The 13,838-nt window shown below is 45.4% G+C and overlaps 1 protein-coding gene across 2 annotated transcripts; it reads right to left on the minus strand.

The window, feature by feature from the left end:
• Positions 1-295: 295 nt before the first annotated feature.
• On the minus strand, positions 296-9,772 carry LOC131583489 (ras-like protein family member 11A-like). 2 transcript variants are annotated; one of them, XM_058847642.1, is made up of 4 exons: positions 9,356-9,772; positions 7,823-7,879; positions 5,587-5,669; positions 296-1,192 (listed from the first exon to the last, which is right to left on the minus strand). In XM_058847642.1, exons 1-4 carry the CDS (start codon positions 9,498-9,500, stop codon positions 725-727), a joined length of 753 nt encoding a protein of 250 aa, XP_058703625.1. In that variant the 5' UTR covers positions 9,501-9,772; the 3' UTR covers positions 296-724. The 2 variants fall into 2 exon arrangements, with proteins under 2 accessions (XP_058703625.1, XP_058703626.1); XM_058847643.1 differs by lacking the exon at positions 7,823-7,879.
• Between the last annotated feature and the right edge of the window lie 4,066 nt (positions 9,773-13,838).

A 13,838-nucleotide genomic window follows, 5' to 3' on the forward strand; every position in this document is an offset into this window, starting at 1 on the left:
ACAAAATGCTGTCACAAGTTTGTATTTTAACCAAATAATCACTTTCAGAAGCAGTCACTGTGCTTTTAAACAAAAATAATCTGAAAAAATAGTGATTTATTTTTTAAAAAATCTCCCTTTAAAGAGACACTGTAAGGCTTAAGTTTGCATATGAACAAATCTCTCCCCACTGCTCAGAACTCTTTCTTTGAATGAATACTTTTCACTATTTATGCTCTTCATGTAAATGAATTAATTCATTTATTTCCCAGTCTTGCAATGAAGCAGATCTGGTCCATTTTTCTTGCCCAGTCCAGCTCCCATCGCTCTCCTCATGTCCTGCTGTAGTTCACTGCCTGTGTTTGGGAACACAACCATTCCCAAGGGAAGTCACATCTCTTAAAAGTAAGATTTCACAATTCTCATTAACAAAACCCACTTTTTAACACCAAGATATTCGACTGCACCCCTTTCCAAAAAAAAAGAAAAAGGAAAAAAAGAATATAAAAGAAAGAAATAATTTGGAACGATCTCTTTTTTTAAACCACGGTTTCAAAATCCCTGCCCCAGAGAGCAAATTCTGCGAGTTCCTTTGCTGAACGAGCAGGGGCCTTTTGCGAAAGATGTGAAGACCAAATGAAAGAGCCTCTCACACAACCTGATGGGCTGAATTGATGCCCCTTTTCCCCAGCTCGTTGCCTTTTTTATATCCAGGGCTCTGGAACACAATTCCTGCGCGGCCTCATCAGAGCGTGGTGGCAGATTTGCCTTTGGAAGTCAGAGCCTGCTTCAAACGCCTCTTCAAGTCCTGCATGTTGGGCGACTTGGGCCGGACGAGGTGGAGACCTCTCCTCTTCTCCCCGTTGCAGCTGCTGCTGCTCCTGCTGAGCTCCTGGCACAGCTGCTGGAAAGCCTCGTGCACGCCCTCGCAGTTCTCCCGCGCCGACACCTCGCAGTACGTCCCGCCCAGCTCCGTGGCCAGCTGCAGCCCTTCCTTGGAGGACACCTGCCTGGCCCTCAGCAGGTCGCCCTTGTTGGCCATGAGCAGCAGGGGGATGTTGGCGTTGGGGTGGATCCTGCGGATGTGCTGGTGCAGCGGCCGCAGCAGGCGGAAGCTCTCGTAGTCCGTGATGGAATACACGAACACGAAGCCGTCGGCCCAGTAGATCGAGCGGTTTATCTGCTCCTGGCAGCAGATGCTGTCCGTGTCGTCCTGCAAAACAATTTGCACGTCAGGAAACGGCCCCAGACAGGGCTTGGTTTGAACAGGGCCTGTTTGTTCATGAGCTCCCAGAAATAGCTCTGGATGTGCAGGGAAATTCCCAGTGTTGGAGATTCTGTGCCGGGTGGGCAGCCTGGGGAAAAGGAGATTCAGGGGGGACCTGGTCACTCCCTCCAGCCCCCTGAAAGGAGCCAAGTGAGGCCCAGGCTCTGCTCCCATGGACAGGACAAGAGGAAAGAGCCTCAAACTGCGCCAAGGCAGGTTTAGGTTGGACATCAGGAGGAATTTCTTCATGGAAAGGGTGACTGGACGTTGGAAGGTGCTGCCAGGGAGATTTGGAGTGGCCATCCCAAGGAATGTCTGGATGTGGCACTCAGTGCAAGGTGGGGATCAGTCACGTCTTGGACTCAGTCCTGGATGTCTTTTCCAGCCTCACTGATTCCATGATTCTCTGATTCCACACTGCAGCAAAGCAGTAACGTGGAGTGGAGAGGGGTCAGAGCAAACTGGTTGAAGAGAAAAGCCAAAATACTGCTTTGAAAAGTTCTGTATTCTCTTGTACCCAGCCAGCCAGAAACTCACAGCCTGACTGTGGGGACAGTAAGAGCATTAAAAATCCATCAGGTTTGTCACACCATGACAACTGAAAAGTTGTCCCCCAGTGTGACTTTTAGGGCATTTTCCAATTTTTTATTCACTGTCTCCATGGACAGAGGCTCTCACTAACTCTGGTGAAGCCTGACAGGTTTTCCTGCCTTGCAGGTCTAGAGATAGACAAAGTTATTTTGGAAAAGAATCAATTTGTTACCAAGAACCAATGACCAGAACTGAAAACCAGGTGAAACCTCATTGGTAATTTGTGGAGCAGGGATGGGTTTATATCATTTTTTCCTGGTCACACATTTCTGGAGTCCATCACCACTCCTATCTAGAGCCACAACCACCAGCAACTCTGGGAATTGAAAGCTGAATAGGGCACTGTGGGCTTGAAAAGAGATCAAGTCACTTGTCAGGATGAAGCTATTTCCAGCTAATCCTCCCCTCTTTGTTATCCCTGCTGGGATCGGGATAACCCAGCCAGAGAGGGAGATCCCTGCTGCAGCCATGCTTGCCTTGGAAGAACTGTCAATTATTACATTTCTGTCAATTATTACATTTCTGCAACATTGTAATTTTCTTTATATCCAACAAGAACATTCTGTGTACCGCTCTTCCTGAAGCTGGTAGAAATTTTGTGTTTTAAGAGGGGTTTAACATCACAAATACAGAGCTCAAATTTTTATTATTGTTGCTAAATTCTACCCAAGAAATTTTCATCAGCTTCTGTAGGACTAATAGAAAATGTGTTCCATTATCTATTAATCAACATAATACATATCTGCCATTCACATTAATTCTAACAGAATTTAGTGCTGAACATTTTCCCTAAACAGACCACTTTTATTTAGGCCTAAATATGAATTATAAAGCCTAACTTCAGAGAGCAGAGATGGAAAAGAATGAGTAAAACGGATCTGTTTTCCTCTGGTAGACCAGACAGTAAAAGAACTATGGACAAGCTCTTCTGTGAGGAGGAAGCAGAATTTCTGAAGGGTCAGAGTATAAATCAGGCTAAAAACTTTCCTCAGGAGTTGTGCCAGCCAAGTGCCCTTTGTAAATATTTAATTATTGCCCACGGAGGCACTGCCTCGTCACGCCTTGAGGTTCTTTGCCCTTGGCAGCTCACAGCTAAATCCTCTGAGCAGTGAAATTGGTTATCAAATGTTCTTATCACTGGTCCCCAAACCCCAGAATGATGAAGAGGAATCCTCCCCAGCAGCCTTGTTGGAAAGGTTGATGAGAGTGAGCTCCAGCCAGGCCAGGCCAGGCTGTGGGAAGAAGGGCAATTTGCACTCTTGGCATTTGGGATGTAGCCAGTCTGGGGATAATTAGCCACTCTCCATGTCCTGGAAGCCTCTTTTCACCAGCAAAACCCTTTTGTGGCACAAAAAAAACCGAACAAAACAAAACCAAAAAACTCTAATTGCGCTGGCAAGCTTTGAAAATGAGTTTGGAGAAGGTGCACATTCAGAGAGGCCTAAGAGCAGAAACTCCCTCACTCCAGCCAGGCCCACCCAGATGGATGGATGGATAATCCCAAATGGAATGCTTTATTCAGGAAATCAAAGGCTAATGGGCTACTTTTTAAATGGAAATCTCTGCTCCAGAATGAATTTTGAAACACACAGGCCTTTGGAGTGTATAGGCCAAGCAGCCATGAATCACCCAACAAAACCACTCATCTGTTTCTGTTTCCCTCTTACACTTGCACATTTCTAGGGGCTTGAATCCCCAGGGTTTCCACATGATTTCCTCCTGAAACACTGTGTTCAGCCTGCAGAGTGCAGGAAGCTCTCTTCCTTAAGGATTTTTATAAAAAATCTGACTTTTTTTCAGTGTTAAACTGTTCTGACACAGTCCCTTCAATTATTGCAGGCACATCATTCGAAGCAAACAGACACAGGGTGAGATCAGGGTGCCTGTGGGAGATTTTGGAACAGATCTTGGACTGGGACAAAGAAAATGAAACTTTTTAACTGATTTAAATTCATTTCTGACTAAGAAACCTCAGCTGTTGGCTTGACTAAATTTTGTGCAGCTCTGGAGTCACTGAACTGTAGGACACAGCATCAATTTAAACAGGAAAATTGCATCTATGTGGTCTGGAAATGTGAGTTAAACGATTCCAGCCCCTCCTTTCTCAATGGGACAGCAGAGAAAGGGGGGATTCCTTTTGTTAAGTGTTTATCAGGCAACCCCAGTGGTGCCAAATCACTCCCACAGCTCCTCTCTGCAGGGCAAGCTGGCAAAAACCTTTGTGCTGGTAAATCCCACTTGAATATTTGGAGAGCTTCCACTGCAGCTTTTATTTGCTGCTGAGTGTCCAGAGCAAATGAGGCTCCTGCCCTGTGCCCCCCAAGCCAGCAGAGAGTGGGATTTCACCAAAGCTTTCCCCTTCAATCCACTTCCAGTCAGAGAAGCTGGAAATGGGAGCTTTGCTTGTCCCATTGTATGAATTGAGGATGGAAGAGCTCAGAGGTGCACACGTGGCTCTGTGCAGGTAAAACAAGGGGTGCAGAGCTGGCCAGGGCAGCCTGACACACGAGGAGAGAAGGTGATGCTCCCATCCCAACATATATTGCCCAAATCTAAGTTTGGATTGAGGTTAAGGCCAGACCTTGAAGTTTAAGCTTGGTGGTGCAATGAGAATTCCTGATTTTATCATGAAATCTCTGTTGTTCTGTAGGAATTATTACTCATGAGATTTCCACCGTTTGTGTAACCCCAAATTTCACTACATTTCCTGTTGCTTTGACACTATTTTCATCCTCTTGTTCTGCACGTGAAGGGAGCATAAATCCTGCTTGGAAAAACATTTCTAGAAAGAGGTTCCTTGTAGAGTATTAAATCTACAATATAATAGAATAATCAATATTTAATTTATTTAATTTATTTAATTTATTAATTTAATTTATTAAATCTAAAATTTAATAGAACATCCATATTTAATTTATTGATTTATTGATTTATTAATTTATTAGATTTATTAGATTTATTTAATTTATTAATTTAATTTATTAAATCTAGAGTATTATAGAATAATCAAATCACTAAGATTGGAAAAGGTCTTTAAAGAACTCCAGTTTTTGGCCACAGAGTGAGTGGTCACAGAGTGAGAGCACCCCAGGTGCTCTTTGGGGTTTGTGTGATTTTAGCAGAGTTTGGTTGAAATCCCCAATCATAATAGAATTATAGAATCATTAAGATGGGGAAAAATCTTTAATATCACCAAGTTAGACTATCTAAAACACTGTTAGGAAAAGGAGTGTGATAAGTGCTAACACCTTAATAAGAGGGAATTAATTACATTTAAAACCAGAGTAAGGAAAGCAGGGCAAAGTACCATAGCTGGAAATGGCAATGCTGTGAAGCCTGGCCCCTTGGAAAGAAACACTTCTCTAAATCTGGGAGACTTTGGGTGTGGAGGAAGGTCCAAGCTGAGCCAGCTGGGCCTCTGGGCAGGTGAATTTTCTGCCACACAGGGACAGAAACCACTTGACAGAAAATAAAACAATCAAGCTGCTGGCAGGAGGCAACCAGATTGTGATTTTACTGCTGTTTAGTAAAGTGTTGGAAAGAAAATTGTTTTAATTTTGACTTATTCCTGAAGGAGCCTGATTTAACACCTTCAAGAGCTCATTTTGGTGGAGTTTAAGATATCTTGATTAGCCTTGAGTTTGAGCCCAGATATTTTCCTGCAGCTAAGCAGAGTTAATTGCAGATGGAAGTGCTGGCAACAAACATAAGACAGAAGTGTGTTGAAAAGCACAGAGCAGTTACTTTACCTCCAGTGAGACAAAGGGAGTATCCTGCACCTGCAGAGAGATCTGCTCCCCATCTATGGTGAACTTCCTCGAGTACAAAGCACCTGGGGGAGAAGGAAAATTGTTACTCGGGGGCTGTACCAGGGAACAAAAATTAGAAAGGAAAGGTAAAATGGGGCTGCTGAAATGCAGAGTTTTGAGGTTTAGGATGTGGGGCTGCCTGTAGAAGAGTGAGTGGCCTTGTGTGGCAGAGTGGGGCTGTGAAAGGGCCACCTGGGCTTGATTCACTTACTCAAAGTGAGCACATAAATCCCATTCAGGTTTTCAGTCCCTATTGTTAACTTTAAATACAAGTGCAGTTCACTTTTTATAATCACAAAGACATCCAGGTGTGGTCAGTGAAAGGAGTGAGTTTTCCTGCTGCTTGCCTTTAAAAAAGGAAAGAACTCCAGTTTTGGACACAGAGTGAGTGACTGTAACACAAATCCCCCAGGTGCTCTTTGGGGTTTGTGTGATTTTAGCAGAGTTTGGTTGAAATCCCCAAAGACTGGACAGTTTAAACCTGGCTTTGGTTAACCTGGAGGACACATGTTCACAGCCAAATGTCAGTTCTACCCACCTAGGCCTGATCTAGCTCCAATCTAACCACTGGGCTTGAACTTTATTTTGTTACTGCAGCTAAGTGACAATGAAAATTTAAGTCTTGGTTTTATGAATTCTCTGTGGTTGTGACAAGGACAGCTTCAGAGGTTGATGTCATCATCATTTTTCTTTAGAACTTAAGACAAGTCACGTGGGGGTGTGAAGAAATGCTAATCCACAGCTGTTGTGTACAGCCCTTCTGTCCTGGCCCAGTACAATTGTCACTGCTGCCTCCAGAACAATGTCAAACGTGGAGAAATCCACCCACTGGAGTAAGGAATTCAGATTAACAGAGAGCTCAGCTACTGACAGTAATGCCCTCATTCTGAAAATCAGCTTTGTTTTGAGGAAACAAGTGATTTTATTCCAGTGAGAAAGAGTCTGAGCTCATGGAGCATTTTCAACACAAGGAAATTCAGCACTGAATTCCACATTATCATATTGTGGTTTAATACTGTGAGGGGATCCAGCCCTGGTGGGATTTTGTTTGTATTTTAAACCAGACCTGATTTAAAGCTGTAAAGGTGGTTTTATGAGAAGACACTGCAGCCCTGAACCAAGAGCAAACAACCCCTTGTTCCCATTCCATGATGCTCTGCAGAACAAAGAGCTGCCAGGCACTGCTCCTGCTCTGCCTGATGATGAAGGAGAAGCACGGCTGAGTGATCCCAAGGGCACTGCCACCTGTTCCTTCTTGCTGGAATATTCACTTCTCCTGCAGCGTGGCCCTGGGAGCTTAATGGGAACAGCGTGTGGCTCCCAGCACTGGCTCTTGCAGCAATCACTGCACAGCTCCCAGGTCTCACTTGATGTACAACCTCCCAGAGAAGAGGTGACAGGAGAGAAGGAGCAAAAGTGCAGCCAAGCATCAGGGTTACTCGGGGTCAGTGAGGGGGAGCTGCAGGGAGGAGCTTTCAGATTGCATTTCCTCAGATCAAAGGTGTCCTGTGCTGCTCCCTCCTCATCCTCAGCTCAGCAAGCATCACCAAAGTGAAGCGTTTTCTGAATTCTGCCCACCTTTCACCCCAAAACTGTGAGTAGGGGTGAGCGTGGGGTACATGGATCCATCTACAACACTGGGAAAATCAGTCAGTGTTTCCCTGGAACAGTTGACATGAACACACCCTCTGGATTAAACAAGAAATGAATGGTTGCTTTGCTTGTTTTACAGAGAAAAGGCTTCAATTTCAAAGTCTCCCAGGTTATAATAGCCCCTGAAATAAAGGGAATGCACAGAAAAAGTTCTGAACTGCCTTTTACACCCCTCAGAATTCCTCTGCCTTCCCTGGGGTTGCAGGGGGAGCAGCATTGGGTTCCCGTGCTTTAGTTGATGTGTGGATTGTTCCCTGAGCCTGTGTTTCAGTATAGGTATGTCCCCAAGCAAAGCTTTTACTCTGATCCTCTTCCATCAGCTTGGGGGGAAAAAAAAACAGCTGAAAGGATCATAAATAATGAGCCTTTGATTTATTGCTTTCATAGCTCCAGGCTATTAACTGAAAATATGCACCTTATGGACATCTAACACCACTTGGCTTCCCTGTAATGTGCACCAGTCACAAAAGAGTGGATTTCTTTTCCAGCTCTCTGCAGTGCTGCTGGGGAGAGCAGAACTCACCAGTGTTGGCTTCGTAGTCCCCAATAAATCTCTTTGTGAGAAAGCGCACGACCAGGGCTGCAAAACAACGACAAAAAGATGGGTCCTTAACGAGAACCCAGATCCATCTGGGCACAACTGGTGGAACATCTTCCTGCAGGAGGAGCCTCAAGTGAAACCCAGTTCATCTCTGCATTGCTCACACGTTATTCTGCAAGTGCTGCTCTCGACACTCACAAAGATCTGGGGCTCCTAATACAGAGTTTTTCACAGCTTGTGTTGGAAATGAGCCCTGAGATTTGGGGTGGCAGGGAGGTTGTTCCCCTGTGAACACAAAATCAAACAATCTCTCCTCTGCCCTGAAATAATTTAGGAGAAGAGCTACAAGCCAGTAGACCACAGCTAATCCAAATTTAAGCATTTTATGTCAGGCAAGAAGTGAGGCTGATGGATGGAATGGTTCTTTCCAGCCTTAAAACCCCTCACAAAAGCCATTAGTGATATCTAATCACAGCCAGCAAACAAACTCCATGTGCTCTGCACTCTTGGGTCATGCTGGAGCACCCTGGGCCTTCTTATTCACCTTAACCTGAGCTGCTTTCTTCAACTCCTTGATAAGAACATTTTCCTTTTTCTGCATAAAATATTTAAATCCCATTGTGGCGCCAGTAATTTATATTCCCATGGTGCTTTGATCTCAGTAGTATTTATTCCTAGTAACTTGCAAAACCATTTAATTAAGAGTTAAATGAAATATCTCATTCTGCAAGCAACATTATTTTAAAATAGATTTAATTTCAAGGAATAATTTTTCCCACAGTGATACTGGGTCATCCTTTAGCACCCTTAGATGAAATTGCCTGTGCAGCTGTCTTCAACAAACTATTTAAAAATAATATGAAGATGTGGCTGCTTCAAATCCAAAACAATCATTTTGCTGAATCCCATGGAACCACAGATGTAATAAATCAATTTGCTTTTAATAATCCCTGAAATCACGGACCAGATATTCAAATACACCAATGCTCTCTTTACCCTCTTTTCTTCCCCTCTCCTTTGGAGAATAATAAAGGCACATCTTGTAAGCTGTGATTTGTCAGCAGAGCATAAAACCTTTGCAACAGGAGGATAGAAGCCAACTTTTGGGGAGTGGAAATTTATTCCAGTGAAAAAAGAGTCTGAGCATTTTCAACACAAGGAAATTTAGCACTGAATCCCACATTATCATATTGTGGTTTAATACTGTGAGGGGATCCAGCCCTGGTGGGGTTTTGTTTGTATTTTAAATCAGACCTGATTTAAAGCTGTAAAGATGGTTTTATGAGAAGACACTGCAGACCAGGTAGAAGCGCTCCTGAGTACAAAAACTCACTGCTGGCTCACGTTGGCTTCTCACTCACCTACAGCAAATCTGACTGACAAAAAATCTGTGCCTTTTCTTAAAAACATAAAAAAATAAAAATGAAAGGAAATTTAAACGGTTAAGATGGAAATTCCCAGTTTTGGCTGTGTCTGGGCACAGAAGGAAAAGCAGGGCACACACCTGGGACTTACCTGTCTTGCCCACGCTGCTGCCGCCCAGCACCACCAGTTTGATGATTTTGTTGGGAGCACAATCCAGCGCGGGGTATTCCGGGATGGGCAGCAGCAGGAAATTGGTGGAATACTGAGACATGGTATCCTCAGGGATGAGGAGCATGCCAGGAGGGATCCGAGCCGATCTGCGGGCTTTGAAAAGCAGCAGCGCGGCTCCCCGGCGCCTGCTCCCGGCTGCCTTTCCCCGCAGCGAGAAGCTCTCTCATCCCACTGAAGACGTTTTCCCGAGGAATGTGAGAGCGCCTGGCCTCCTCCAGCCGATTCCTCTGCTCAGACAGCGACTTTGGAGAGCCGAAGGGAAGTTTTGATCAGCCCCCGTGAAAGCTGACTCCAGCATCCCGCAGCCAATCACGAGGGCAGCGGGACATTCCTGCAGCCGGGCATCCCCATCCCCATCCCCATCCCCATCCCCATCCCCATCCCCGTCCCTCCCCACGGCTGCTTTATGCGCTAAAAAACCTCATTTGGGGCTTTACAGCCGTCACGGGAGAGCTTTCAGCGCCCTACATTCACCCCCATGCTCCGCTCTAATTCCGATTTGAATAATCCGGTTCTGCCTGTCCATTCCTTCTCCTTCTCCACGGCCCCAGCTCCTCTCTCCCTTGTTCTCCCTGGGCCATTGTGTGCTGCTGGCACCCTGCTCTCCGAGAGAACAAACACCTTTCCATCCCCCTCCCCGCTCGGAGTTTCCAGGCAGCTGTCGGATATTCCAAAATCCCAGCTGGAATCCTCCGGGATACATTTGATCCGTGTGATGTGAGCCTCAAAGGCAGCATCGGGGTGGGACACTCCGAACACGGGGAAGGGAATTTCGGGCTGGGAAGATGAGGAAGGAGCGGGTGTCTTTCAGAGGGGATGGAAGAGAGAACGGCATCTCTAGGAAAACTCCGTGGGGTTTTAGGACAGCTGGCAGGGTCTGTGGGATGACAGCCTGGCTACAATCAGCTCTCTGGGATAACAGGGAGGGAAGAACACTGCGGAGGGAGTGACCCAGATAAAGCAGAACTGCAAATAATACGAAACAGATGTAAATTAAACTAAAAAAAATAACGCAGTTGGAGCATTCATCTTTGGAAAACTTCTGGGGAGGGAGCAGAGGCGAGGCTGGGACAGGGATTCTGTCAGGCTGTGTGGGAGATGTGGATGGGAATGGAGAGCAAGATAATCCCCCCAGAGCTCATGGAGAGGTTTTTCTGCAGGAACGAGGTGGGCTTGGCTCACTCTGGAGAGGCTGCAGCCACCAAGCTGTGCCCAGCTGCTCTGCCAGCCCTGCTGTGACCCTCAGCACACACCTGAGCCAGGCTGGGCTCCCAGGACATGGAAAATCAGCTCAGAATTCCAGATCACTCCCAAAAGCACCTGGACCCCTTCCCAAAGCACCGATCCCAGCTTCCACACCAGCGTGTGCTGAGTGTGAACTGCCCTGGGGAAAATCCAGCTTTGGGACAGCAAGTGCAGTGAAATCAGCACAAGAATCCCAAGATTTATGGACATGTGGCTTTTCCAAGGTTCTATTTCCCCTCTAAAACCTCGTTGTACAGCAGTGTTCGTGATGAGGCTCTGCAAGCTCCCCCAGATTTATTCCTTTGAGCATCCTGGCAGCTGATGAAGAGGAGGAAAAAATGTCTGGAGGCTGATGCAGCTCAAGGAACTGGGAGAGAGCTGCTGGATCCCGTGTCTTTTGGGATATGGCTCCTGTGAGAATGGTTTGCAAATCATCCAGGGTCAATTCGCTTCCAGATTTTTGCAAAACCCCAAACACTGAAATAAAAACAAAACAAAACAAAACAAAAAATTCCAGGAAATTTCATTACCAGGGTGCTTTAATCTCCCACAGGTTTTGTAAGAAGAGGCAAAATGAGAGGGTGAGGAATATTAAAAAATAAAGCTCAAAATCTTGTGGTCAATTGATAGATCAGCACTTTGAAATGTGTTATGGAGCTGGACAGTGATAAATTTGGGATTAGTTAGCAGCAGTAAGTCACTGTCTGCCTCTCTGAGTGCTGGAACCTTTGTTACCATTTGCTATTAAAAGCATATGTTAGTGAGTAATATAAAAACATTCATCACAATAGTCCTCCTCCAAAACCAGTCATAGATCTGTCAGCTTCTAGGTGGCCAGAAGAGCTCCAGCCCAGGGGAAAAAAAAGCCAGATAAGCTCAGACAGAGCATGAAGAATATTCTATCTGAGCAAAGACATTCCTAGAAGAAAACAGCTCTGCTGGCTTGCTCTAAGAGGGAGGCACACTCAACTGAAAAGAAAAAAAAAAAAATACTAAAAAATGGTTTTGGGTAACCAAATGTGGTGCTGAGGAACACAAAAGGGAGCCAGAGGCAGGTGGAGGGTGAGCTTTGGTGTGGATGAAGGCGAGGCAGACGAAAAGAATTCAAACTGTGCTCAAATGATGCTGAGCTTGGATGTGGCACTCTCAAATCAGGAGTCCCAGGCACGGAGCAGCTGCTGGGTGAGGAGGGGTGGGGAAGCTTTTCCATGGGTTTGCAGGGCTGGATCTGCTGCTGACACGGGAGAGGGGATGTGTGGGGGCAGGAATGAGACAGCAGTGCTGGAGGAAATGTTCAACTGCTGCTTTTGGCAGCTCTGAGGGCTTCTGGTTGCTTAAAACAAATGTGAAAGCAGTTTTAGGCTGTGTGCTGGAAGCAGACCAGTGCAGTTCGAGTTCCTTTGCTGATATGGTTCAACATGAATTTCTTCTGCACCAGCCCAGCCTTTTGTGCTTCTCCCCAAAACTCGTTCCACCACAAGCAGAGCAGGAATCTCTGTGCAGAGAGAAGAGATTTTAGTACAAATTAAAAAAGCAATGTATTCTCCTAAAGTTCTCAATCTACTCTCAAGCTCCTCCCTCCTCTCAACTCTGAGGCTTTAATCCTGAAAGGATTCAAGTAAAATACAGAATCAAACCCAGAGGTTTTCAAACCTTGTCTGATGTTCTAGATTGCCAGGGCAGCCTTTTCACGGAGCGAAGCCACGCAGGATTCACCCTCCTTGAGACTGTACAACCCTTGGCATGTGGAATAACCATTGTTTTTAAAGGAGATATTCATTGTTTGTGCACAATGGGCTTATATTTAGCTAAGAAACCCATGTTTAAAATTCAAATTCTCTTGGAAAAACAAGAGCTTGAATTAGAGGGGGAATGTTTGCAAAACTGAGAGCGGCTTTGGGAACATTTGACTGGTTGTGGAGGTTTCACTTTCCCACCCCTTGGGTTGCTCATGCAAAGATCTGTGCCTTTGCACGGTGCACAGAGATTGTTATTTCCACACCAAATTTTTTACAGATTTATTTACTGCTCTGTGTTGCTTTTGGATCTGTTTTTTAGATGATTTTCTATTTATATTGTTGTTGGCCCTCCTACACATCTTCGGAGACGAAGCTTGCTAAAAATAAAAATATTTGCCATGACCACAGTGCCTGTCACAGGAGGATGTCAGAATGCTTTAAAACTGGTTGTAATTATTCCTCATGCATTGTACAGAAGGAGTAAGAGATGAGCAGAGCCAGAGAGACCTTGCTAACACCCCAGCACATTGGGAAAATGTTTCTCCTTCTGCCTAGCTCTGGCAGAAATTTTTCCTCCAGAAGTCCATTTGTAACCATTCCATTTGCCTCTGGCACATCTTTCATAGAATATATCGATATTAGGGGGATGTGGAAGGAGGAACAGGGTTTTTTTCAGAGCAGAAATGGGAAATGTGGCTGTGGGGAGATGCCAGGGGCTGTGGCAGATGCTGAGACCAAACCCGTGGCTGGTGGCTCATTCTCACAGCCCTGAATTGACTCCAGCCAACAAGAAATGATCTCTGCAGCTCTCTCTGCCCCTCTTTATTGCAAACTCGGGGCCCAAAGGTCACTTCTCACACTGCACTCAACAAAAATTGTCTTTGAACCACCTTTGTGCTCCCAGTAACTGAATTCCTCCAAGCTGGGAAAGGCAAAAGAGGAGGAGATAAGAATGGGCCAGAAATGAGTGTGGTGTGCTCTGTGTGCTCTGAATTCCACCTTGCTGAGTTTAAATGAATCAAAAGTGCAGCTCTGTGCTCCAGCAGTGACCTCTGAAGACATTCGGGGACAAAACCACGATTTTAGCCCCATAATTCTACTCAGCACCAAGTTGTTCTGATCCTGAGGGCAAAGGGCAAGGAAATGTCCTCAGATGCTGCTGCAACAGCTGTGATAAATCATCTTTGATTCTATTTTGGGATGTAAGAGAGATGAACATTTAAATACGTACTTCAATCTGGTCAAACACTGTACAGACTCCACAATTTCTGCATTTCCTGTCCCTAATTTTAAAGCACTGCCATTCATGGCAAGCCTGTAAGGAGCACTTTTCACTTTGGGGATATTTTGTAAGGATTGGGGTTTTTTGTCTTCCTGAATCCTGTCCCTGGGGAGCCTGGAGTAGATGACGTGGGAAG

The sequence above is a fragment of the Poecile atricapillus genome, chromosome 12 (assembly GCF_030490865.1).
Source record: "Poecile atricapillus isolate bPoeAtr1 chromosome 12, bPoeAtr1.hap1, whole genome shotgun sequence".
Classification (NCBI taxonomy): Eukaryota; Metazoa; Chordata; class Aves; order Passeriformes; family Paridae; genus Poecile; species Poecile atricapillus.

Coding starts and splice junctions, on each gene's coding strand:
- LOC131583489 (XM_058847642.1), bottom strand. CDS start 9,500: ATGCTCCTCATCCCTGAGGATACCATGTCTCAGTATTCCACCAATTTC. Junction 7,880..9,355: donor CAGCAGCGTGGGCAAGACAG/GTAAGTCCCAGG, acceptor GTTGTTTTGCAG/CCCTGGTCGTGCGCTTTCTC. Junction 5,670..7,822: donor GGACTACGAAGCCAACACTG/GTGAGTTCTGCT, acceptor CTTCTCCCCCAG/GTGCTTTGTACTCGAGGAAG.